Genomic DNA, 24,351 nt, shown 5'->3' on the forward strand with positions numbered 1-24,351 from the left:
TATTGATATTAAATCTTCTTTTTTTATCTTAATAGAATTATTGAGGTAAATTTTAATTTTAGTGAATTGAGAAAATTGCAAAGTTTCCACTTTTAAATATTTTTTTTAATAAACTTTATTATAAAACTCTTGAAAAACTTTCATCGCCATTAAAGAAAATCTTAAGATGTTAATATTTGAATATATAGAATAAACATTTTATCTGAATTATGTTTCGATGAGAGTGGGATAATAGGGAGAAGTATTCTTACCATCTTGTAACCTATTACTGGTTCACTAATCTAATTGTGGTTAAATATGAAATCTTATATCTTAATATTTTAAATAATCATCATTAGATGAAGAAAAATATAGTGCAGAAATGAGTTGTTTTCTTTGTATTTGATACAAAAGATTGATTATATATATACACAACTCAGAAAAGCTAAAAACAGAAAACCTAGTAAAATTAGTCTAAGGCTTTTTCACTTTTGTAGATACACCTTTTTCTGAATGATAATATTAATTGTTGCTTTAGATTTCAAAGCGACTCATCAAATATTATAATATTAAATTGAATGACTAAAAGTTAATGTTTAATAAATAAATTAAAATTCGAGTTCAACCAGTATCAAAATAAATAAATGTAATTATTAAATTTTAAAAATTATTTGGTATCAAAGTTAGATTCCCAACTCCCATTGGCAAAATTTGTTTTATAACTACACTAATTGAAATAAATGACACTATTATTATTGTTATTATATTCTTCAAATGTCAATAAAGAAAAAGTAAATATAAAAGTTAAAAAAAATTAAATATTTTAAGATTCGAATGTTTGATTCAAATAATATAATATATAATAATTTAAAATATGTCAAATTTTCCAATTATAGAGAAAATGGTAATGATGGAAATGGAGTGATTGTACATATAATAGAAGGTAGGGATTTCATGTCAACTTTCCCCCTTCTATTCAATTGACAAAAGGAGGATTATAAACAAAGGCAATAAAGAAATTAAGCTACTTATATTACATTACATTCTATATCACAAAAAGATCTTAATTTAACAATATATATTTCACTCTAATTAATGCATTTCTTCACAGCTTTCACCCTACAACTACTTATTTAAGCAAATTCCATACAACTTCTTTTACAATTATAAAAGGGAAGACAGACATTAACTAATTACTTGATGATGATTTCACCCTCCATTCCTCACTAACTCCAGACGCTGCACTGATTCCATGAAAGTCCTGCAAGAATCATCATTTCAACACTTTATCAAGAAAATTCAACTTAGATTTAACCCTTTCTTGAGTACTCTTTGCGGATGCACTCTTTCTTATATATTCATATTGGAAAAAGAGAAGAAAAAGAGGACTTCAATTTCCAAGTGGTTTCTTTGTATAGTAATCCATTGTAGATATTCTACTTCTTGTTTTGGTTCAGTAGCTTGATTCCCTGAATATGATTCAGAAACCAAGTTTTTTGTTTTATTTTATTTTTCAGAAAATGAAAAGAAAAGAAAGAAGGTTTTGTAACTAATTAGAGAAGAGGGAAAGAGAATGGAAAGTAAACGTACTGCCACGGAACATCTCCTGCAAGTAGCCAGTCTCCATCTTTATCTTGGTATGTCAGAGTATAATTTGTAGTGCTATCATCATCTCCTTTCTCACATTTACCAAACATACTGATCAAGAAGTTTGTAAGTGTTTGATAAGAATGGAAAAGCCTCAGATCAATCTTTCTTGCTATTGCAACTCCTTCCATCTTCACCTTGACATATTTGTAATTTGACCCGCCATTCATCTGATTATTTTCATTTCCAGCACTTGCAGCAGCAGCAACTCGATTCTTGACAGTAGGACGGCCACCATGTTGCTGGTGGTGCAGCAGTTTCTTTCTCCATGATTTAATGGGTGGCCACCCCACTACTTGTTCTTCTTCCTCTGCTACTACTCCATCATTCCTATCACAATTAAATTAAAATCATACATCAGTTGTCAAATGCTATACAGAAATTAACAAGTATAAATGATATATCTATATACTTACTCATCAATAGGGCAGGAAAGTCTCTTCCTTTTCCTCTGCTCATCATCATCTTCGTCATTAGGCTGACCACTCCATGAAAGCAAAGGGAGACTAGTTTCTTTTCCCTTGTTATAATTAGTGTTCTTCACAAAGGCATCTTCGAAGCTACGTTTCTTTTTGTCCAATAAGCATTCGTCATTTCTCCATAATTTGAAGCCCATCATCCCTTTTGACTCGAAATTATTTGTTGAGAGGGAAAGACCCAGCTGAAGCTCCATAGATTAACCAAAGCATGCAAAGAACACAAACGCAATGTTGAGAAGATTAATCAAATATGAACGAAATAACTAGAGAGTCTTAAAAGTGAATGCAGTTTCTTGCCTAGGACTGAAGCATATATTTATATACAGACATATAAGTGGGAAAGGAAAGAGAGAGAGAAGGAGACAGACGAAACTGGGCGATGTCCTAAGGAAGAGAGTAAGTTAGGGACAGCATGGAAGTTGGGTCGGGAAAAAGCCTGGCACTGATACAGACAGATGAGAAAAGGGTGCACCAACGTGATAAGACCGCTTAGCCCGGCCTTGCTTCTCTATTTCTGTTCCTACTCTTTACTCTTCACCTCTTTTTCTTTATCTGTGTCCCTACATCAACAACCTCAACCTCTCTTCTCTTAATTCTCCTCGTTATAATTTCTGATTTCATGAAACCATATATATATTTGAATTGATGAAACCAACTCCAATACTAATTGATACTTTGATTTTCACCAAAAGAAATAACAATAAAAAAGATACTTCTCTAAGTAAATGGCATTTTAATTCGATGTGGAAGTTTCATAAATACGAGTTCGAAACCAAGTTACAGGTTTTTCAAAATTTAGAAAGCCTCATGGATATCTTGTAACTAGCTATACGGTTGGGTACATCCAAATTCCTTAACTATTTGATGGTAAGCTCCACAGTTGTAAATTCACATTTGAGTAATACCATAGTAAGATATTATGCCAACGGTGATCCATATTGATTTGAGCCTATTTTTTTCTCCTTGAAGAAAAGGAAGGTTTGAACCCATGCACACTAGTGGAACAAAACCAACTTTAACAGTTGGAGACAAACATCATCAGCAAGCTAATGGAATTTTTTAGGATTCGAACAATTTATAAAGAGTTTTTGAGTTCCATTTACTGTATATATGTCCTAATAATCTTTTTAACCAATCTTATGATGTTATTCACCGAATACGTACATCAAGTCTTATCTAAACCACACTGATAACAGCAATGTGCTGGTAAAGTAAACAAACAAAACAAAAGGAAGAAGAAGAAGAAGAAGAAAGAGAAAACGAAAATGTCCGCAAACTGCTAAGTACACTTGGACATATAGAAAATGGTAATATTTATATAAAGACATAATGGTATTTTGCACATGATTTGGTTGATAAACATGTCTAAGATGTCGGCAGAAGTCCGTCAAACATATCATGATGCATGAACTCTATCATTCAAGAACCTCCAAAATAATAGGTATCCGAAACATTCTCTTCATCTTCTTCTTCCATTATACAAGATACTCAAAGCTAAAATTGAAACACAACCTAACTTCTCCCCTATTTACTTATAATAACGATTCTTTTTGTCGGGGTTGAGTTCTACAATTGTAGTCCAATAATGTTAGAAAGAGAGTAGAATGAACTTAGACAGCATTAACCCAACAACACCAGCATTAATAATAATTCTTCAGTTCGGCTCAGCACCTCACATTCAGAATGTAGCCTTGTGAAGTTCACGTGACAGCCAGTGTGGGCACAAGGTGCTAACCTTTGAACTTAGCATTGGCGTGGGTCGAGAGACAGGTTTAAACCAGCTATATGGAGATAAAGTCTAATCATTCTGGCTCTTGTGTGTCTGTGTATGTGGTGGAACCCTCAAGCTACAAGGAGTTACTGGTTCAGTTTAGCTGGCATTCATTAAATTATAAACCTTGGTTCATAAATTTTACACCTTACGTTACATGAATTGTACTGACTGCCCATTAGAACTTGGCTGCCTGGGTTGATTTTGTATCAAAATGTGGAGAATTCAATAGTATTGAATTGGGATAGATGAGAGTTTGAGGTAGTGGGATATATATGGGATGACATTATGGATGAAGTTTCACCAATTAGGTACCCACACGGCTTTAGGTTGAGTGGTTATTTTCAGTTTGTCACTGGTACTAATCATTCTATTTTAGAGACCTTTGCCATCAAAGAATGGGTATGGGTGCATTTATTGTAGCACTTCAACAAACTTTTACTTTTCTTTTAAAGAAGAATAATTTAAATCGAGTGGAACCTAACTCCAAGTGTTTGCCTAATAAAGATAAGCAAGTTGAACCTAATTTCATGATTTGTTCAAAGAAAATGCTCACCTATAACTATGTACAGTCAAATGTCAAAATTAAACCCAGTTGGACCAAGCCAAGTTTATCAAATCCATTAATTTTATTTAGTCTAAAACAGAAGCAAAACACTAATTTAATTTAGCCACTAGTTACCATAACTCGAATTAAATTAGATAACTAAGAGGATTAATTAGTTGAAATGATAGTTAAGTTTTCTCTTTAATTATTATTTAACACACAATACTTGTTACTTAAATTCAAAAAGTAATTATTAGATGTCCAAACTGAATCTGACTTTTAAACATACTCTAAAAGACAATTTAATCCCAAGGGAAGTGTAAAGCTGGATTTTGTAAGTGAGAACTCATCTAATACGAAAACATCGTACCATTTGGCAATTTCATTTGATGGATTTGAAGAAGTTTAGATATGCTTATACAAAAAGAGAAGGACCCACATGCTTAATTAGAAACACAAGTGGGAACCTCTTTGTACTCCAAAAGCATTGATATTCTTATCCCACCAAGATAAGGCCTCATTCAATTAAAGGGGTCAATGGAAAAGCATGCTAGAGCAATAGTAAGGGCGCTTCAACAAAGAAAAGGCCTTTCTTCTTCCCTGGCTTCCAGGATTAAATAAAAACGCACACACACACACACACACACACAAATTTTGATTGATTGAGACTGCCAACTTCTATTCAAAGTACTTGTAGCTAATTTCATGTCACATTCAATCACAGATCAAATACACACTCACTCTCACAAACGCAACCAACTCCTGCATTTGGTAGATTGATGGAAGATGTCTTCAAACTTCCCTACCAATGTTTTATGCATCTCTCAGGTCACACGTGGTGGTGTGGGGTTCACCTGAAGAACACTTCCTCTGATGATAGGATCAATACCCTCTGATCAGTGGGTCTAGTTATTGCTAACCTTATTAAGACATGTTTTGTCCTCTCTGTTTATATTAATGCAGCAACCTAGGGTTAGGGTTAGGGTACCCACATGCGCCCAAGATCAAATTATTTATTTTCCCGGACTCTTGTGGGCTTGCGTGTTCTGATTCTAGTATAGTTTGGGACCAAGAATAAGGTTTTGCATCATTGATCTTGCTAGTCTCATTTTCATCATTTAATCGTTTAATTCCTTACAACCAGCCGCAAATTGTCTCCTCATTGAGGGTGAGTTGGGTTGCAATTCTATAACATAATGATTCTACTTTGTCTTTACATATGATTAGGTTTAACCAAATCAGTTAAACTCAGGTAATTACCTTCCTCGTAAATAACATGCATACATCAGCATATGCCTATTATTCTTCCTCAGCTCCTGGTTCTTGATCAATGCCAATCTATAAACAGAAGAAGAGTGCAGCATTAATTTACATGATTTGGTTAAACTTAAGAAATTCAAAACTGTCTACCAAACTTTCAATGTCTTACCCCTTTGCAACCTAAGCTAGCTAAGGCAATATCCAATTAAAATTCAATAGTAAAGCTGAGTCCAATTGCTCAATCAAGATAAGTCCTAGTTTACTTATTTTGGAGATGTAGCTAGAATGAAAAAAAATGGCTATCATGACTTATACTGCATGTGCAATATCAAAAGTTTGTTATGAATAGCTCTAGAAAGATTACATTGTGGTGTTTAGTGATGAGATGAACATTATTGCTTTTCTCGGGTATTACTGGTAGGCATTAGCCATCTTCTGTAGATGTGTCCCAGTTTTCTTTGCTGTCAGAGGCACTGCACAATGCCTTCCAGATAGGTACCAGCATCTTGACAGGAGGCCGTAATTCCTGGACATGGAATCCATATCTAAGAAACAATAGAGGACAGTAACAGAGAAACAAGAAAACTTCACAGAACCTTGAATAAGAAATAAATGCATTTTCATCTGTTCAAGCTTGCCAAGCTTAGCTAAACAATGAGACATTTTTGCGAGGTCTAATTTCTTAAAGGTACAAAATTTGCATACCCTGAAAACCAACATTAGTTCTGTCTCCCCATGCAAAATCAAAGACAGGCTCCAGTAACAATGAACTGGAGTAATGCATTCTAGCAGCACAGGTTTCAGAATCTTGCCAATTGGAACAAAGAGGCGATCAATTCTTCCACTGCAATTTTGGACAGGTAAGTAATAAATATTGAAAGCATAGATGAAACATGTTTCTTTAAGGTTAAGAACTCCAAAAGAAATACCAATAGACCAAAAAGAGAAAGAAGGGATTGAGATGTTTGATACAAGAGAATAAAAAAAATCAAGAAAAATGATGAAATCTTGATTTCAAAACCTTAGAAATTCTTCAATTAAGAATTCATGATACTACCAAACCTAGGACATATTACAGTGGGGGCTGTTTTCCCCCTTAGGAACAATCTCCTATGCAGGATCTCATCAGTCTTGAACTTCTAATTAGCTGTGTGTTAAGAAGTCAAATGTCTCGCGTAAACTTACAGATCGATACCATTAGTAACACACTTATAACACAGGATTGTCTGCACAGGAAAAGAAAAAGGTTATACCTCATATAGTGTGTTTCAAGTTGGACTCCAAAAGCTGGCATTACGATTACAGACTCTGGGTCATTCCAATACAGAAATAAGAAAATAGGATTGGGAAAACACAATATTGCATACAATATTCTTAAACGTTAAAGATAAAGTAAATGCCCCAAAATCAGTAACTCTCACCTTTAACAACAGGCATCAAAAACATTAATTTGACAAGGATTGCATTTATAAAAAAAGAACTCCATAAGAGAATGGTGATTGATATATCCTGTTAATCAATAGACATTATGCATATGTTAGTTGATGATACAAATACTAGAATAAACATAATTAACAGAAACTAGCTGAGACATTTACCTTGAATAGAAACAGAAATGAAGTGTTTGTTAAAAGAACAAAACCCAAGAGACATACAATCCGTCTGCTCTTTCGAACTATAATGTGGTGCGTGTTAATGGCTTTAGAAGGCAATTTACAATCATGTATGTAAGTATATCTGCGATTAGCAATGGACATTATTTATCGCTCCTGATCTAGATCACCATTGGCCAATACAATTATTATACCTGCTTTGAGAAAACAATTAGCGTGCAATTTTTATAACACACAATTACGCGATCATAAACTCTAAACGCCTAAGAGATTAAGTGAGAAAAGAAAAGAAAAAGATAAAGCTTCAAAACGTTTGCTCTGATTAAGATACAGTGTTACTAACCTTTTGTCTGCAAAAGAGAAGTACTGTAGCTGCCTTCGCGACGGCAAATGGCAAAGTAAAACGAAATTCTGCCAGTTTTAAGTTACTAAACGTCGTCGTTTCTGTTTTGGGATTTTATTCCAACTCCATTTCTACTGGAGAAAAAAAAAAAACAGAAGAAAAATGAATGTGTGTAGGTTCGAGTTTCCTGAGAACTGTCTTGAGTTAAGAGGCAGCTGAACGGCGCCGTTGGGTATCAAAATAAGAACCGGAGAGGAAAGGCAGGTCAAATTCTTCGTTATTGAAATGACCAAGTCCCGCAGACGCATTGACAGGCACAATCAGGTTAACTCATTTGAGTTACAACGCCGAACCTAACTCGCTGCAGAAGTCCTCTATTTTGGGCTTCGGCTAAAAAGTCTGATCAATCTAGTCCTTTTCCAATTGTATCTTTGTTTTTTGTATATAAAGGGAAATGGTTATTAGTAGGGATGGTAACTGGCAAGATATTTTTTATATTCAATGTTGTTCCATCCTAATAAAGATGTATAATTGAATTTTGAATGAATTTGATTTTAATTTTAATATTTATAATGAGTTTAAATTTTATGTTCATGAATAGTGAATTTTTACTACTATTAATATTTTATTTGTATTTTTAATTATTATTTGATTGACTTTCTTCTTAGTATGTTGTTTTATTAATATATATTTATCTTTCTACTATTAATATTTATATATTAAATGGTTGCTGGTTTTTTATTTACATTTATTTATATAAATTAATTTTTTAGCTGATAAATATAATATATATCATAAATATAAAACAGTATTATTATTATTATTATAAATATAGTATGGGAGCGATACTTATTAAATTTTGAGCAAATATGCATAGCATAATTAAATTTCAAATATATAATTATAACATATTAAAATCTGAGCTAATTTCATTTGTATCCAATAATATGAGAAATATGAACTAATTATTAGTCAATTTTACAATTGTTAAAATCAAATGCTCAAATCTTTGAATTTTATCTTTTTTTTTTCTATTGGAAAATCAAAAGTTTTACTATCAATCTATAAGAATCATATAACTTTATAAAATTTATAAACAACTAAATTAATGGAGGCGCTGTCTTTCTTTCTTTTCTTTTTTTCTCTCAAAGAAGAGCAAAATATTGGCGCGGCAATGACTCGGGACGTGTCCAAAACGAGTTGTGAGCCATATGACAAACCTTGTGTGATTTGACCATAAAACCAAAGCTGACGGATTTAGAAAAATAAATAAAGGCAAACAAACCCCATTTCAGAAAGAGCTAAGCAAAAGAGAAATGTCCCCAATGGCGTCTAATTCCTCAAACAATTCAATACTTCCGCTATCAACTTCTCCAAGCGATGACAAAGAGAAAGAAAGACTGATTAAAGGAGATGATAAGATTTTTAGGGGATCCGCCATGACTAAAAGAGGAGCTTACGCTGCCATATCTTACATGTCTTGTGCTGGTACCTTCTCTTACCTTCTGTACTTATCTTTTTCCACTCATAATTTTCTTCAATTTTGCAATTTAGATTGAGTAAGATAAAACTATGTTCCTTCACGTTTATTCCATATCTCAGATAAATAGCTGTTCTTATGTGAATTACTGAATTAGTCGTTTTCTGTTCTTTTGGTTTTTGCAACTTTTGAATTTAAAGTTCGCTTTGGACGTTACTACACTCCTGATTCTGGAAATGCTATGTTGATCAGAATGAGACCGGATTGACAGTGCTGCTAATTTAGATTTCGAGTCATCAATATCTTGCCAAGTTTCGATGATGTTTTGCGTTTGTTCTGAGCATTTCTTAAGATTTATATAGCTTACATTCAATTAATAGAACATATAATCCGTGTCTGATTAGTGTTACTCCTGTTTCTTTTTTATTTTTTTATTTTTTTATTTTTTTATTATAGCAATTGATTCAGCTACCTATTTACAAGTTATCTATCGTTATTTTCTTTCTGCAGTGCTTTTGGTAATTTTCAACAAAGCAGCTCTTTCGTCTTTTAACTTTCCTAGTGCGAATGTCATTACACTCTTCCAGGTCGATGCTTTATACTTTTCTGTATTTCCATTCTGCTGGTTATTTTCAGAGAACAATTGATGTCTTTAAAGTATTTATCTCTTCTTTTCTTTTTTTCCAGAAATAGAAAAATTTTGCTGTGTTTGCATTTCCTTTTAAAATAGACAATTGCAGTTCTTTTGAAAAAAGAATACTAGAGAACAACGAGGGGGTTCTCGGACATCTAGATCATTGAAGAATAAGCTTGTCTAATGACCCAAAAATTGCTAATCATTGCCCATAACTGGTTTGAGCTTGAGCTCATATCGAGTTTGACTATGGTTGCTTTTTGTATTAACTGAAGCTCTTAACTTGGAGAGCTATGGTTTGAGCCTCTTTGCCTAACTCCTCTGCTCATCTTCTAGTTCTGCAAAATTGAGTATACACTGTTATCTCAATGTGTAAAATGCAGATTAAATTCATCATTTTTTCTGTTGTTTTTATGTTTTCACTCCTCTCCTGAGTTCTTGGAAATATCATTTTTACACTCTTATTGTGTTCTTTCTAGATGATAAGTTCAGTCTCTTTTCTATATGCATTGAGACGCTGGAGGATTATCTCTTTCACTGTGGGTGAATCTGTACCTATTTCTGATGGCAAGCCTACTTTTGTACCATTTGAGACATTGATGCACACCCTGCCTCTTTCAGCTGCATATTTGCTTTACATGGTATGCATCTCACTATGTAAATTGGAATAGTTTTTTAGCAATGATTTTTTGCATGTAACTGATGTCCACAAATTCTTCCATTTTCTCCTTGAAAGCTAGTTACAATGGAGTCTGTTCGTGGAGTAAATGTCCCCATGTACACTACGCTTAGGCGGACTACAGTAGCATTTACAATGGTTATGGAGTACTTTCTGGCAGGGCAGAGATATACACCTCCTATTGTTGGAAGGTAAATGGTCCTTCGGCTGCTGCTTTTCTTAGTTTATATTAATGTTGCCTGGAAAGGCAGCAGCTTTCATTGTGTAGCTTTTAGGGGGAAGAATAGCAGTCATTCTGAGGAATAGAAAAATCCCTATGCAACATGAAGTCCTCTTTCTTAAGAACATGAACTACATGAAAATTTCACCCAAAAATCATATTTCATTCGGAAAGTGGCCATTGGATTTCTAAGATGAGAGCTGTACAATGATTGCACTTAGGAGATCTGTTTTGGACATGCAAAAGACTCCATAAACTCACTCCTTAAATGTTAGGTGTTATTTACTTCAACATGTCTATTTGACAGTTCTCAAGAGACTCAAAACAGCTTTGTTTCTGGAAATGTGGTGATTGTATTGGAATGTTTCTGATTGCTTTATTCAACTGAAACGATTTAAGGATGTTATCAGTGTGGGAGTGATTATTTTTGGTGCATTCATTGCGGGAGCTCGGGACTTGTCATTTGACTTCTATGGATATGCTGTTGTCTTCTTAGCCAACATTACGACAGCAATTTATCTTGCAACAATAAGCCGTATTGGTAGCACCATCTCTTTTGGCCTTTTCTTTTTCTTTTTTCCTAAGAATATAATTTCTTAACTATCTCAAAGTTTCTCTGCTTCAGTGGCTAATCTACTTTTTGTTTTCTCAGGTAAATCCAGTGGCCTCAATAGCTTTGGCCTTATGTGGTGCAATGGTTAGTTAGCATATTTAATTTGAATCATGTATTGTGGACTTTCTTTTATTGAATCTCAAATTTCTTATTATTTGCGTGAATTTCTTTTCTGCTGCCTTTACCATAATAGGAATTTTATGCGGACCGGTGTTGCTGTTTTGGACATTTTTTCGTGGCGAATTAGAGATGACAATAAATTTCCCGTATCTTTTTACCCCGGGTTTCATGGTATGATCTGCTAACTGGCGGTCCTAGTGGAAGTACCTCTTTTCTTTTCCATGACTCCCCTGCTTTATCTTGTTAATGCTGATGTTACAGCTGCATCGCAATTTAGCCCCATTTTGCATATCTTGAATGAAGTTTGTCTATATATTATTCTGTCTTTGTACATTGTGCATGGAGATATTTTTGTATGACGGCTGCAATTTAGTTTTAGCATTCACTAATCATTTTTTTTCCTGAATGTATTGGGGGTGGGGCAACAATAATCTTTCTAATGAATCTTCTTAATTTTGTTGTTTTCGTGTTGCTGTAATTCTAATTCTAAATACATTGTCTGCATAATGCAGCGAGTTTTGACTACATGACTTTTTTCTTTGGGCAGGCTGTGCTACTTCTTTCCTGTCTACTAGCTTTCTTCTTGAATTACAGTATTTTTCTGAACACTACTCTCAATTCAGCGCTCACACAGACAATTTGCGGTAACCTGAAGGTTTGTCTACCGGCTACTAATTCTACCATTTACCATAACTGGAACTCCAATCTAACCTGCTTATAAGAATGTTTTGATTCTGGCCCTTCTTTTCGATGTGTGTATTTCAGGTTTCTTAGTTATTTTGTCATTGTAGGACCTATTCACCATTGGACTAGGCTGGATAATTTTTGGTGGGCTTCCTTTTGATACTGTGAGTTTAAACTTTCCTCACCAATTCGTTGTTTTTAACATACCCTGCAAATATTCCTTATATATCTTTCAGTTCACTTTTTGATCCATTAGTATTTTACTTGATTACAGTTCAATGTTATTGGACAACTGCTTGGATTTTTTGGCTCTGGTTTGTATGCCTACTATAAGCTCATGGGGAGGTAATGGCTCGGACCACATGCCTAATGTAAGCTTCTGGCAAATTAATTGGTCAGACCATCTGGGAATGTTCATCAATGGAGGTCGCTGATAACTGCTCCAATTCCTACACTGGTTTATCAAATAATGCGCGGCTGAAAGAGATTTACTGACATCTAGTTGATTTCTGATGAGTAGGAAGTTACTAATCCAACTTTTTAGTCGAGGCATACTTCTGCCTGTATTCCCTCTTGCAGCCATCAGCATCACAAGAATGGTCCTTTCTTTTACTCAATTTCTTTCACCATCCAAAACATATAAAAATTGCAGAAAATTTAGGACGCACATATTGTTAGAAGAAAAAACTTGCTACCGATCACATAGTTTTCAGTATTAGATTCCTCCCCCCCAACCCTCCTACGGGTTACATTACAAGCAATTTAGTGTATGATCAAACCAAATTTGATGCAATTGAAATGATGCTATCCTTACTATCTTTCTTTCTTTTTCTTTTCTTCAAATTTCTGCCTTTTGTTAATTGGTTCTCCATCTTTTTGTCCCCACAATAGTAAGTATATAATGTACGGTGGATCTTTTTAAATTTAATATCTAATAAATTAATAAATCTTTAAGGAATTAGATCTGTCTCTCACTAAATAATTGACATTTGTGTTATTTAATAATAGAAATTTATAATTTTATAATTATTAGTTATTGGAGAGAATATTTTAAAAAATGTTAATTGTTTATATGTTATTTTTCATTATATTTATTATTTTAATGTTTATAGCTGGTGGTAAATTTAAAATTTTAAAGTTATTAAATAAAAAATTAGCATTTATATGTGTGCCATTTAAAGATAGAAGTGAAGTAACAAGATAAGTACAGCAATCACAAAATTGTTCTAGCGCAATAATTATTGTAATGAATTCTTCTTTTACACAGTAGTATCCTTTTTAAAATTTATATATTAATTTGTGATGAATATATATATTTTTTATTCATATTTCTGATACAATAATATATAACTTTTGTTTATAAACTTAATATATAATAATTTTTAATTCATCGAATATACTAATTTTAAAAGAAAATTAACCGTATCTTATATAGATTTCTTTGTGTGAGTGGGCTTTTCTTTTTTTTTTTTCTCAATGGGTACGAGAATCAATATTAAGTAAAAAGATGGCTTAGAAAAAAGTAAGGTTTATATAAAATAAATTGTGCATTTGCCTTTATAATTTGCATAGAAATTTATAGGAAAAACATTTCCTTACAAGAAAAGGAAAAGGGAAAAAAAAAAAAAAGCACTGTATTATTTATTTTAATAAAAAAATACTTTTATCTTTAAAGAAATAGAAAATGAAAGCAACAATTAAGTAGGCGCCCAATCTCCATTCGTATATAATTTGGTGATTGAAAAAAAAAAAAAAAAAAAAAAACCGTTGCCCTTTAAAAGTCCAAACACAGCTAACTGTCACCTTCAAAACCAAAAACAAGCGATTCCAGATTCCTTCTCTCACGAATCTCTCCCGACACAATCTCCGTAACAACACCCAAAAAAAATTCACAAAAGAAAAAAGCGAAACCCTAAACCTAAGAATTCACTCAATTGCGTGTTCGTTCCTCTTTAGAATCTTTAACATTAAAGAAAAGAAAAACAAGAATTACAAGACATATACAATTTATATAGATAGCTGAAACTACTGACGATCAACGATGAGTCTTGTCGATATGAGAATCGACATGGATGATTATTTGCCTAAGGTTTCCGTTGGCCACCACCGGCGCTCGAGTTCTTTGCCTTTGTCCCCATTTACCATAGTCGACGGAGGTTATTCTCGGAGAAGTAGCGTTTCTTATTCTATGCTACCTGAGGAACCTCTCAAGCTCTCTATTCTTAAATTGGATGGCTCGTGTTTCGGTACATTTTATTTTATCTTTTGTTGATAAACACTGAGAAAAATTGAGGTTTGAATATGGAAATGTGAAATCTGGTTTGGTTTTATGTTTTGGTTTTGCTGCAGATGTTGAAGTTATGAAGTCAGCTACGGTGGCAGAACTTAGACAGGCCATTGAGGCTGTCTTTAGTCATATGCCTCGAAAAGGACCAGGCAAGATCTCATGGTAATATGTTCGTTTCATTCTAATTTTGGTTATTTAGAAAATGTGAGAAGATAAGGAAGAATTAGTAAGATCAGGTTACCTCGAGTTCATATATAAAAAAAATAAAATAAAAATTAATGGCAGTTTCCTTTCTGAATTCATTTTTCTAATTTGTTTTTAACATTGCCATTTTTGTTGTTACATAAATGTGTCTGAAGGCCGCATGTGTGGAGTCATTTCTGCTTGATGTTTGAAGGTCAGAAGCTAGTTAGAGAAACTGACTACATTGGGTACTATGGCATCAGGGATGGTGATCAGGTATATATTTGTGGTCACATTATTCAAAAAATATATATTTGAGCATTCTTCCTCCAGAATATACCTTTTCAAATGTTTCCTTAGAGATGAAAATAGCTGTATTTACAAATTCAGTGCATTTTCATGCAAACTTGTATACAGAGTTAGATGGATAAACTTTTGTGCTTCCCGTTCAGTTAAAATTGACAAGACCATGATCAAGTTTTTAGATTGCTCAATCTAGATGTTATTTCCAGTTCCCTGGATGTTTTTTATTTTCACCATCATCTAAATTCTTTAGTTTCATTGTATGAAGGTTGTCACCTTCTACATTGAATCCCTTTACCTGATCTTGGCACTAGCTTTGCTAGATAAGGGCATATTTGGGGGTTTAGTTCACTGACTGCCTTGGACTTATAGATGTCTGGAATTCATTGTAACCACTGCCTTCAATAATGATTTTAGCTTGTTTGAAATTTTTCATTGCCAAGGACATTAACTTAAGGTTCAGTACTAATGTAAGAAAATTCAGACATTGGTTTTGAATAAGTTAATTTGTCTGTAACTGGATGTTCAGAATGTCTCGCTTGTGCATTTTTCCATTTTCACTTGAAATATGGTTAACATAAAGATAGCTTTTCTTGATGCTGACAATTGCTTCTGAAAACAAAATTATATGAATATGTGCAGCTTCAATTTATCCGGCACATCTCAACCAGTTATAGCATCAGGAAGAAGAGATCAATGAAACGGATTTCTGCTTCAGAACAACACAGAAAGTAAGCTCTCTAGATGGCCTGTGCTATTTCTTAGATTTCTTATTCAATCATTACTATCTCCTCTCTGTTAGAAACCAATAACCATGATTAATTAGGCATATCTGTGCTATCCTGAATTATCATGGCAACAGTACCTTTGTCTGACTTGGCACGTGTCTTAAGTGTTGCCTTGCTGCAAAATTGTGAAAAATTAGAATCTGACGAAACTGCAGTATAGCTGAGACTGAGATATGGACAACTTCATTTCTAAGTTCCTCTGTGTCATATAGACCTTTACAAATTCTTTTGGTTTACATGAAAAGGAGCTTGAGAATGGTTATGTAAATGGTGAAAAAGAAGTCTTACAGACCAACAATGGGAAAGAGTGAAAGAGGTTTGCTACCCCATAGAGCCCCCTTCAACATTGCTGCCTAATTTGTTGCAACAAGGGCATATAAGCACTAATAAAATCTAGATGTCCATTAAAAGGTCTGGGATACATGTAGCATAAGACGCTTTAAGCTAGTAATATTCTGTAATCTGTATATATGCATAAACACTACATTTCATATTTCCAAGCCCACTACTATATATATGCCTTTGTCTATCTATTCGTCTACTGAAACCATATATGATGTAAATGGCAAATTGCAGCTCTCTATCAAGTCCATATATCTATGAAGAGAAAGAACACGATGGCACGGAAGATGATAGTTATGATGTTGAGAACGGGGTGTACAATGATAACAATGACATAGATAACATATTTAAACACAAGGAGTCAAGGTGGGCTGGCTTCATACAACGGTTATTCCCCTACTCTAGACTGCCAACGTCAGAAAGAAGTTCGAAGGGTACTTCTTCCCCATCTAGATCCGCCTGTGGTGTCCTGGGCAATTTTAGAAAGATGATTCAGTTTTGTGGTGATAGTCATTACTCTTAATGGGTGCACTAATGATCAGCTTACCATATGCATTAGTCATGTTGCTTCATTTGGATGGTAAATGTTTACCTTAAGATCATAAGATCCCAAGTCTCTCAACCCACTGTTCATGCCATGTTCATGTCAAAATTTTGATTATACCAAGGATATTGGTTGAATTGTTGGGTCAATAAATCCAAAGTTTAGAATTATTTTTCTTGAATTAAAAATCAAATATGAATATGATTATTAATACTAATATTGATATAGACAGGTTAAACTTGACCCAACAAAGAGAAACCACAACCCAGTACCCATTTCAGGCAAAAATCTCACACACGTGTGCACGTGCAAACAACGTTCCACTTCCGCTTCCACAACTTCCTCTAGATTTTGTCCATCGTCGATTTGTGTGGCAAAGAAATGAGATAAGCCCTTCTTCTCACTTCCACACAAAAAAACTTCTCTCCTCTCAAAACTTGCATCTTTTCAACATCGTCATCTCAATTCCGAAACCATCCTCAAAGTTCCAATCTTTTTCTTCCATTCCACCACCACCAGCCATGGCCGCCGCCGTGATCATGGCCTCCTCAAAACCTCTCATCTCACTCTCTTCTGGGCTCCCAACCAAACCCAAACTCCAAATCTCCCAGCTTGCTCACCTCACAAAACTGCCCAAAATCAACAAAACCCAATTGGCATCTCTCTCATCCTCAACTCTCAAATCAATCTCTCTCCTTGCAGCCACCTCATTCACCTTTGCACCGCCATCTTTAGCAGCGGAGATAGAAAAAGCTGCACTGTTTGACTTCAACTTAACACTCCCAATAATGATGGCACAGTTCTTGATCCTCATGGTAGCTCTTGACAAGATTTACTTCTCTCCACTTGGTAAATTCATGGATGAGAGAGATGCTGCTATTAAAGAAAAGCTAAGCAGTGTTAAAGACACTTCATCTGAGGTGAAGCAGCTGGAAGAGCAAGCTGCAGCAGTTATGAGGGCTGCTAGGGCGGAGATAGCGGCGGCGCTTAGCAAGATGAAGAAAGAGACTCAAACTGAGTTGGAGGAAAGACTTGCTGCTGAAAAGAAGAAAATAGAAGCTGAATTGCAAGAGGCATTAGGGAACTTGGAGAAACAGAAGGAAGAAACTATCAAGTCACTTGATTCTCAGATTGCTGCCCTTAGCGACGAGATTGTCAAGAAGGTTCTTCCTGCCCAATAATTTAGTTATCTTTTTTCTTCTCCAAGGTGATGTTTATATATATTTTCCAGTATATTGAATGGGTAATGTAATGATTATAAAGAAAGAATTTAATTGTAACCACTTCTCTTAATGGGTTTCTATTTTCTTTTGCTTGTCAATAATTTTAGGTAATTTTAGTTTTAGACTGAAATTTTGTCTCATGATTTATGTTGTAGAAAGTTGTTGTGCGTTTAGGCTGTTCGGTCTCTTGCTAAATCCAATGTTAAACCATAACCTTGATTCTTTGTCCAAAAGAGGAAAAATACACAAGCTTCATTTGCTGTAGTCAAGGATTTAACATCATGCCACATAAACAGCAATCACATTATACATAAATAACGAACTAAGTTAGTTATCAGTAACTGGTCTGTAATAATATAATAGTATTCCTTTAACATATTATTTCACAACTTGGAACGTAATCAGTATTTGTTTCTTGTTTTTGATTAGCCATTTTGTGATATTAAGAGGGTTGTGAAGGTTTCCTTTGCTTAATAGAATTTGCATTTGCATTAGCAATTTGGCTGTCATCAGTGCGGGACTAACCTAATATCTAACTCTAGTTAGTAGTTGGAATCAAAGGAAGAAATACATTCAATTGGATAAGGTTGTAGAAGATGCGAGAGCCAGGTAAAGGGTTCAAATACAAAATAAGAATGCTAAATAAAATAACTCTGTACTAAAAGCTATGAACATTCAAAAATAGTGAGCCGGCGGCCATTGGCAAGTAAGTAAACATAAAAGAAAAGAACTCAAGTTGGAGAGTGAGATACAGTTGGACTGACTTCCACGGCAGAGTGACTGAAGCAGATCTTTTATTGGCGGTGGAGGAGGGGATGATGGGCGGTGAAACTAATTCAATTTCTAAGCTGATGTTCTTCACACGCTACAATGACTCTATTTGTCAGCCTTTGAGCTTCCTTGTCTAAAGTGGGTTTTGTACTGAGATGACAGATAGAATTACTTTAATTCTAGCTCTTACGCTTCTTAATTTGAGGGGCAAATAATACTGTCTGAATAAATATGTATTAATCCATTTCCACATTCACTGGAACTACAAATCATAATTCCCCCACTTTATTTTCAATATTGATTATGTTTGTTAGATTGGTTGGCAACTTGGACATATATTTTTTGTTATTTTCCCGAAATTATATGAGACAATTGGTGCACTCCGTTTAACATTGCATTCACCATAGTACATTTAATGTATCATGTTAAATAATAATATATTGTACACAATTAATACTTTAATGTATAAAAGATTCTTGTTATTAGAATATATATATTATATATTATTTAATAAAAGTTATTGTTTGTGTATATTCATGTCAAACAATGTATTTGTAACAAGTCAATCTATCTAAAATTTAATTTTATCCGGGCCCATAGAGGGTAGCTCTCTTCTATATCTATATACGAAACTCCCAATGGACAGCAAACAAAGATGTAATACTAAGAAAACAGTCGCCAATCAATGACTAATGTAAATCAGCCTTATTGGCAAGAAAGGTGCTAGGAAAGGCTCCGTGTTGAAAAACTCGAAGGCCCTGTTCATAACTGCTTCCGAGTAGAGGAAGTATCAATAGGACGGATGATCCCTGATTCCATTTAACCGCTCTCCGAACTCGGAGTATTGAACTATCGCTTATCTCCATACTGAATGTTAAGATTACGCATTAAATTTCTAGTAGTAGCTCTATAGTCAAAAAGAAGTGTTTGTTATTGTTCTAGAAGAAATGAAACAAAAGATAAGGTAGAGCTAAAACAACTATTGTATGAAGTTTACCCAATGCTAGATGGAGAGATGCATAATAGTTCAATATGAACATCATAAGTTGTCTCGTAATAAAATTTCATTTTAGTCAACCGGTCAAGGAAATTTTTACTTTGAGGGTGCGTCTGGCCTAGTGAATATCGTTTATTCTGTGTTTATCAATGGTGGTATACAATCGATTTATGTACTAATGAAGATCTCTACATCAGAACTCTTTTTTTTATTATTTCTTTCTGCCATAACTTTACTAGCGGGTGGGTTACACCTACAATCAAAATAGAAATCAAGCGTTTCGTGGTTCAAAAATATTGAATTTTGTCTCAATCATTATTTGTCAGGACTACTCGGATTAAGCTTTTTAGCTTGGACATGACATTTAGTCCATGTCGCTATTTCTGACGCTAAAGAAGAATACGTTGAATGAAATAATTTTTTAGATATATTACCATATTCTTAAGGATTATATCCATTTTTTTCAAATTAATAAAATTTTTATGTTTAAAATTCCGATTCCGATAATGATTTATTTAATACATTCCAAGGAGTGTGTAATGAATAAATCCATATAATATTTATAACTGTAATCTATTTACGCAAAATCTAACCCTATTTAACTACTACGTCTAATATCTGGTTCGTGTCAAAAGCTAACAATGCGACCTAAATACTCAAAATATTTGACTTATCAAATAAAATAAGATCAATATCGAATCGGAATGTTGGACAAAATAGTAAATTCACCGTAACCAAAATTGAAAAAGAAAAATAAATCGGACCCATTTCGAAAGATCAATGGAGATTCTTGAGAGGAAATGAAAGTATCTCTCACTCTCTGGAAGTTGAAAATTATTCCAGTTCCAATTGAAATCCCAAGCAATAACTTTCTTCTTCAACCTCACTGCCGGTGCTCTCGCTCTCTGTGAATGTCTCTTTCATTTGTCTTCTATAGTAAACGTATTCTAATTAATAACTATCTTTTCCATTCTGTTTTAACTTACTCTGTTTCAATTATGTTCCTCTGTTATTAATAATTCTCTCTTTCAGCTTATACCTTTATAAATAATTCGTGCAATAAGCAACGACCCTATTACTGTTACCCTCTCTTGCTTTGTATTTTTCGTCCAAACTCTCAGTAATTTTTTTTTTTCTCTCTTTCCCTCTCTCTTTCTTTTTTGTTTTATTTTATTAATACAGTTAGGTAAGAAGGGCAATTGAATTCTTGATTTTGATCATTATTATTGTTATTATCTTCGTTTTCCTTCTTCTCTTGGTTTTATGGGATATAGGCTTTGTTTGTTTCTTTTTACGTTTTGTTGAGCTAATTTTAGAAAAAGAAATTGGACCCCTTTGTTTTCAGACGGAAAAGAAAATTGAAAAAGAAATGGAATCTTTCTTCTTTTCTGGATTACCAAACGGGTCTTAAGCAAAACTAATTGGAATATTTAAATATGATGCTCCAGTTTACTAGTGATTTGAAGGTGAATAAAATGAGTCTTGGCATTAGCTAAATCTTAGCATTGCTGGCTGACAAATAGAACTTAAGTATTAGCTAATACATGTGATCTTCTATCTTCTTGTGGTGATTGATTGGTTGTGTGAGTTATTTATCTGTTCTGTTCATTGTCTTGCGTCTTTGACTGAAGCATAAGTTGGATATGAACTGCTTTGCTTAGGCTTCTCTTGCACGATTTTTACCTATCATATATATTAATCAAGAGGATATAAATTTGTATTATTAATATATGTATGTAGGCAGGCAGAGTAATCCTATTAACGAACTATGCTGTATGATAATTCGAGTTAACCTTTTCCTTTATCAGAAATAAATACATAATGGCTGGAAAAGTGGTTCCTGCTCAACCTGCTACTTCTTTTGAGTATGAGCTTTTTGAAGGTGACTATGACCGCCTTAGAACAGTTGTAGCTTCATCAAATCAGTCAACTCCTTGGATTGACCCAGAAAATTTGAAACTTAGACACAGAATTGGGAGGGGTCCTTTTGGTGATGTCTGGTTAGCTACTCATCATCATTCAACTGAAGATTATGATGAGTATCATGAAGTAGCTCTCAAGATGCTCCATCCAGTTAAGGAGGATCATGTTAGGGTTCTGTTGGATAAGTTTGATGATTTATTTTTGAAGTGTGGAGGGATAGAAGGTGTATGTTTGATACGTGGAATTTCTATTATAAATGGAAAGGTGAGTGATTTTCATGCACTATGACAATTTTCCTTTTCCATCTGATTCTTATTGAAGAGATCATCCCCATATTCACCTGCAGATTTGCATCATTATGAGGTTTTATGAGGGATCAATTGGTGATAAAATGGCTCGCCGTAAAGGGGGGAAGATATCATTAGCTGATGTTTTGAGGTTTTGTGCATCATATCCTTGCCCTTCTTTTACTTCTTAAACGTCAAGGTAGTAATCCTCAATTTTTGCTAATACTTGCAGGTATGGGATTGAGTTGGCACAGGGAGTTTTAGAATTGCATGCCAAAGATCTCCTTGTTCTCAACCTTAAATCTTCAAATTTCCTTCTTAATGAAAATGATCAAGCAATTCTAGGAGATGTCGGCATTCCTTACCTATTACTGGGAATTCCACTTCGAAGCTCAGATATGTCTTACATGCTTGGAACCCCAAACTACATGGCTCCAGAACAATGGCAGCCAGAAGTAAGAGGCCCCCTATCCGCTGAGACTGACTCATGGGGATTTGCTTGTGGCGTTGTTGAGATGTTGACTGGCATTCAACCTTGGTCTGGAAGGTCAGTTGAAGAAATTTATGATTTGGTGGTTAGAAAGCAAGAGAAGCCACGCATACCTGAAGGCCTCCCTCCTCCAGTCGAAAATGTTCTTCACAGTTGCTTTGAATATGACTTCAGAAATCGACCCTTAATGAAAGACATATTACGTATATTTAAAAGGTAGTTGTTTGCTCTGTCTTTATCCTGAATTTTCCAATATTAAATGGTTGCTTTTTAATATACAAGTTTTAAGGTCATTGCCATCCTTTTAAGTGTTGACGTGGTAGGTAGTTATTAGTTCTTTCATATAGATAATTGGTGCAGATCAACTTATGGATGTGATAGGATGAGCATTGAAGTTGGATTGAATCAGGTATTAAACCAGTAGTCATAGAAGTGCATGATGTGCTAGATTCCGTATTTCAAATGTCTCAGCCTCTTGGAATATTAAAATTATACATATAGAAAGGTAGATAGATCACGTCCTTATAAATTTCGCAGATCTCTGTACCTCCCCCAAGAACAGCAGTGTTCAACAGTAGCTCTGTCAGTTGGGATCCTGGTATAGAAATACAATTTGTTAAGATGTATGTATGATATGAATTAGATACAAGGAAGACAGGAAAGTTTTTTATGCAGTGAATGAATATATGGAAGCACAAGTTTTCCCGGGCAAACACTGTCAATGCAACATTCACTTTACATGTAATATCATGGTGGCCTGTTAGTTTTTCTGCTGAACCTGTTTAGACTATTCAGTTGAAGTTAAAGTCGTTACTGTTGCTCTGAAGTTCTCATGACATGCTGAAGAAAAGGAAAAAAGAAAATGAAAAAGCCTTGGAATGTGTTCGGTTCATTATATTCTTCTTTTGCTTTCTATTTCTTGCTTTCAGGTGTAGATTTATGTGTATATGGTACTCGGCCTGCTGTTTTGATTGGGACAATAAAGGTTCTCTTGTTTGTTTGCACAGCACTCTCATATACTGAAACACAATTTGCAGCTCACAGAATGCAGTTTACGGCGATGGAGGCTGGAGAGAACTTGGGAGCAGAACTATATTAGACAAATCAGGAGGCACTGGTTACTCAAAGTGGTTTCTTTTGAAGGATCATCTGCAAGTGGGGGACACAGTGCGCTCTAGAAAACCTCTGAATTCAAGCAAGTCTGAAAATATGGATGTCCCAGAAGCGATAGTGGTGGGTTTAGAACGTGACGCAGATCAAGATGGTTTTCTTTTGGTAAGAGTCCTGGGTATCCATGATCCACTAAGAGTTCCCATTTTGACCCTTGAACGGGTCACTTTTGGCTTGGCAGCTGGAGATTGGGTGCGCTTGAAGGAGGAAAACAAAAGGCATTCGCCAGTGGGTATTCTTCATTCCATCAATCGTGATGGAAGTGTGGCTGTTGGATTCATAGGAGTGGAAACTTTTTGGAAAGGAAATTCTTCAGAACTTCAGATGGCAAAATCTTACTTTGTAGGTCAGTTCGTGAGGTTGAAAGCTAAAATTCTCAGTCCCCGATTTGAATGGCCTCGCAAAAGGCAAGGAGCCTGGGCTACTGGAAAGATTCGGCACATCCTGCCAAATGGATGCCTTGTTGTCAACTTCCCAGGCAGATTGACTTTCGGAGAGGAACATAACACTTTCTTGGCTGATCCAGGTGAAGTAGAAGAGGTTTCCTTTAATACTTGTCCGGGAATGGTTAAAAAATATCAACATCTTGAGGATATTCATTGGGCAGTGAGACCGCTTCTGATAGCATTGGGTCTTTTCACTGCTATGAAAGTAGGGGTTTTCGTGGGGAAGAAAATGGGAAGGTCCAAAGGGAGGAAGCTAGAGAGTAATGTGGTACAAAATGATGACCAGCCTATGGCTGGCCCAAGTAGTGGACATAGTGGCCAAGCATGGTTTCCACCATCTGTGGCAAATATTCTTGGTGTTACCACTGCTGCTGCTCCTCCTCGGTAGTTAAGCTTCTTAAGTTTCCAAAGATCTGTAAATAGCTAATATAAAGAATTCAACTGTTTCTCCTAAGTTGTGAAAGAACCTTACTGCTAATGTTCTTTTTCACTTGCTTTCTATTGTTTCAGTTTGTTTGGAGTTTCTGA

At 34.6% G+C, this 24,351-nt stretch overlaps 6 protein-coding genes across 10 annotated transcripts; 4 read left to right on the top strand and 2 right to left on the bottom strand.

Annotated features, from left to right (window-relative positions):
- Window positions 1–990: 990 nt before the first annotated feature.
- LOC125368568 (auxin-responsive protein IAA29) lies at window positions 991–4,692 on the bottom strand. The gene is made up of 3 exons (XM_048371581.1): window positions 2,043–4,692; window positions 1,570–1,956; window positions 991–1,240 (listed from the first exon to the last, which is right to left on the bottom strand). Exons 1-3 carry the CDS (start codon window positions 2,297–2,299, stop codon window positions 1,189–1,191), a joined length of 696 nt encoding a protein of 231 aa, XP_048227538.1. The 5' UTR covers window positions 2,300–4,692; the 3' UTR covers window positions 991–1,188.
- Window positions 4,693–5,498: 806 nt separating this feature from the next.
- On the bottom strand, window positions 5,499–8,100 carry LOC8259441. The gene is made up of 7 exons (XM_048371582.1): window positions 7,640–8,100; window positions 7,282–7,490; window positions 7,105–7,192; window positions 6,937–6,991; window positions 6,389–6,527; window positions 6,048–6,209; window positions 5,499–5,761 (listed from the first exon to the last, which is right to left on the bottom strand). Exons 2-6 carry the CDS (start codon window positions 7,438–7,440, stop codon window positions 6,108–6,110), a joined length of 543 nt encoding a protein of 180 aa, XP_048227539.1. The 5' UTR covers window positions 7,441–7,490; window positions 7,640–8,100; the 3' UTR covers window positions 5,499–5,761; window positions 6,048–6,107.
- Window positions 8,101–8,791: 691 nt separating this feature from the next.
- Window positions 8,792–12,887, top strand: LOC8259440 (UDP-N-acetylglucosamine transporter UGNT1). Of its 2 annotated transcripts, none has more exons than XR_007214997.1 (10): window positions 8,792–9,127; window positions 9,630–9,706; window positions 10,233–10,394; window positions 10,490–10,623; window positions 11,063–11,193; window positions 11,305–11,349; window positions 11,459–11,556; window positions 11,933–12,040; window positions 12,151–12,233; window positions 12,344–12,404. XR_007214997.1 is itself a non-coding variant. In XM_015717047.3 (10 exons), exons 1-10 carry the CDS (start codon window positions 8,956–8,958, stop codon window positions 12,416–12,418), a joined length of 1,059 nt encoding a protein of 352 aa, XP_015572533.2. In that variant the 5' UTR covers window positions 8,800–8,955; the 3' UTR covers window positions 12,419–12,887. The 2 variants fall into 2 exon arrangements, 1 of the variants encoding a protein (XP_015572533.2); XM_015717047.3 differs by having other exon boundaries at window positions 8,800–9,127; window positions 12,177–12,233; window positions 12,344–12,887.
- A 333-nt stretch (window positions 12,888–13,220) lies between these two features.
- Window positions 13,221–16,686, top strand: LOC8259439. The gene is made up of 5 exons (XM_015717119.3): window positions 13,221–14,315; window positions 14,419–14,518; window positions 14,716–14,815; window positions 15,485–15,573; window positions 16,207–16,686. The coding sequence occupies exons 1-5, from the start codon at window positions 14,111–14,113 to the stop codon at window positions 16,493–16,495; spliced, it is 783 nt and encodes a 260-aa protein (XP_015572605.1). The 5' UTR covers window positions 13,221–14,110; the 3' UTR covers window positions 16,496–16,686.
- Window positions 16,687–16,878: 192 nt separating this feature from the next.
- On the top strand, window positions 16,879–17,837 carry LOC107260949 (ATP synthase subunit b', chloroplastic). The gene has a single exon (XM_015717118.3). The coding sequence runs from the start codon at window positions 17,038–17,040 to the stop codon at window positions 17,695–17,697; it is 660 nt and encodes a 219-aa protein (XP_015572604.1). The 5' UTR covers window positions 16,879–17,037; the 3' UTR covers window positions 17,698–17,837.
- Window positions 17,838–20,267: 2,430 nt separating this feature from the next.
- Window positions 20,268–24,324, top strand: LOC8259437 (E3 ubiquitin-protein ligase KEG). Of its 4 annotated transcripts, none has more exons than XM_002515453.4 (5): window positions 20,268–20,420; window positions 21,316–21,694; window positions 21,777–21,868; window positions 21,950–22,423; window positions 23,245–24,324. In XM_002515453.4, the coding sequence occupies exons 2-5, from the start codon at window positions 21,329–21,331 to the stop codon at window positions 24,209–24,211; spliced, it is 1,899 nt and encodes a 632-aa protein (XP_002515499.1). In that variant the 5' UTR covers window positions 20,268–20,420; window positions 21,316–21,328; the 3' UTR covers window positions 24,212–24,324. The 4 variants fall into 4 exon arrangements, with proteins under 4 accessions (XP_002515499.1, XP_025012474.1, XP_015572563.1 ...); XM_025156706.2 differs by having other exon boundaries at window positions 20,274–20,399; XM_015717077.3 differs by having other exon boundaries at window positions 20,287–20,449.
- Window positions 24,325–24,351: the final 27 nt, after the last annotated feature.

This window comes from Ricinus communis, chromosome 3 (assembly GCF_019578655.1).
Source record: "Ricinus communis isolate WT05 ecotype wild-type chromosome 3, ASM1957865v1, whole genome shotgun sequence".
NCBI classification, from domain to species: domain Eukaryota; kingdom Viridiplantae; phylum Streptophyta; class Magnoliopsida; order Malpighiales; family Euphorbiaceae; genus Ricinus; species Ricinus communis.

What these genes read in the sequence shown, in the direction of transcription:
- LOC8259440 (XM_015717047.3), top strand. Translation starts at nt 8,956, where the DNA reads ATGTCCCCAATGGCGTCTAATTCCTCAAACAATTCAATACTTCCGCTA. An exon ending in ATGTCATTACACTCTTCCAG is followed by an intron (nt 9,707 to 10,232) that starts GTCGATGCTTTA and finishes TGTTCTTTCTAG; the next exon opens with ATGATAAGTTCAGTCTCTTT. An exon ending in CAATTTGCGGTAACCTGAAG is followed by an intron (nt 12,041 to 12,176) that starts GTTTGTCTACCG and finishes TTGTCATTGTAG; the next exon opens with GACCTATTCACCATTGGACT.
- LOC107260949 (XM_015717118.3), top strand. Translation starts at nt 17,038, where the DNA reads ATGGCCGCCGCCGTGATCATGGCCTCCTCAAAACCTCTCATCTCACTC.
- LOC8259437 (XM_025156706.2), top strand. Translation starts at nt 20,308, where the DNA reads ATGAAAGTATCTCTCACTCTCTGGAAGTTGAAAATTATTCCAGTTCCA. An exon ending in TCATTAGCTGATGTTTTGAG is followed by an intron (nt 21,869 to 21,949) that starts GTTTTGTGCATC and finishes TAATACTTGCAG; the next exon opens with GTATGGGATTGAGTTGGCAC. An exon ending in ATATTACGTATATTTAAAAG is followed by an intron (nt 22,424 to 23,244) that starts GTAGTTGTTTGC and finishes CACAATTTGCAG; the next exon opens with CTCACAGAATGCAGTTTACG.
- LOC8259439 (XM_015717119.3), top strand. Translation starts at nt 14,111, where the DNA reads ATGAGTCTTGTCGATATGAGAATCGACATGGATGATTATTTGCCTAAG. An exon ending in ATTGGATGGCTCGTGTTTCG is followed by an intron (nt 14,316 to 14,418) that starts GTACATTTTATT and finishes GTTTTGCTGCAG; the next exon opens with ATGTTGAAGTTATGAAGTCA. An exon ending in GGACCAGGCAAGATCTCATG is followed by an intron (nt 14,519 to 14,715) that starts GTAATATGTTCG and finishes ATGTGTCTGAAG; the next exon opens with GCCGCATGTGTGGAGTCATT.
- LOC125368568 (XM_048371581.1), bottom strand. Translation starts at nt 2,299, where the DNA reads ATGGAGCTTCAGCTGGGTCTTTCCCTCTCAACAAATAATTTCGAGTCA. An exon ending in CTTTCCTGCCCTATTGATGA is followed by an intron (nt 1,957 to 2,042) that starts GTAAGTATATAG and finishes TAATTGTGATAG; the next exon opens with GAATGATGGAGTAGTAGCAG. An exon ending in GCAGGAGATGTTCCGTGGCA is followed by an intron (nt 1,241 to 1,569) that starts GTACGTTTACTT and finishes TGATTCTTGCAG; the next exon opens with GACTTTCATGGAATCAGTGC.
- LOC8259441 (XM_048371582.1), bottom strand. Translation starts at nt 7,440, where the DNA reads ATGTCCATTGCTAATCGCAGATATACTTACATACATGATTGTAAATTG. An exon ending in TTTGATGCCTGTTGTTAAAG is followed by an intron (nt 6,992 to 7,104) that starts GTGAGAGTTACT and finishes GGAATGACCCAG; the next exon opens with AGTCTGTAATCGTAATGCCA. An exon ending in AACTAATGTTGGTTTTCAGG is followed by an intron (nt 6,210 to 6,388) that starts GTATGCAAATTT and finishes TTCCATGTCCAG; the next exon opens with GAATTACGGCCTCCTGTCAA.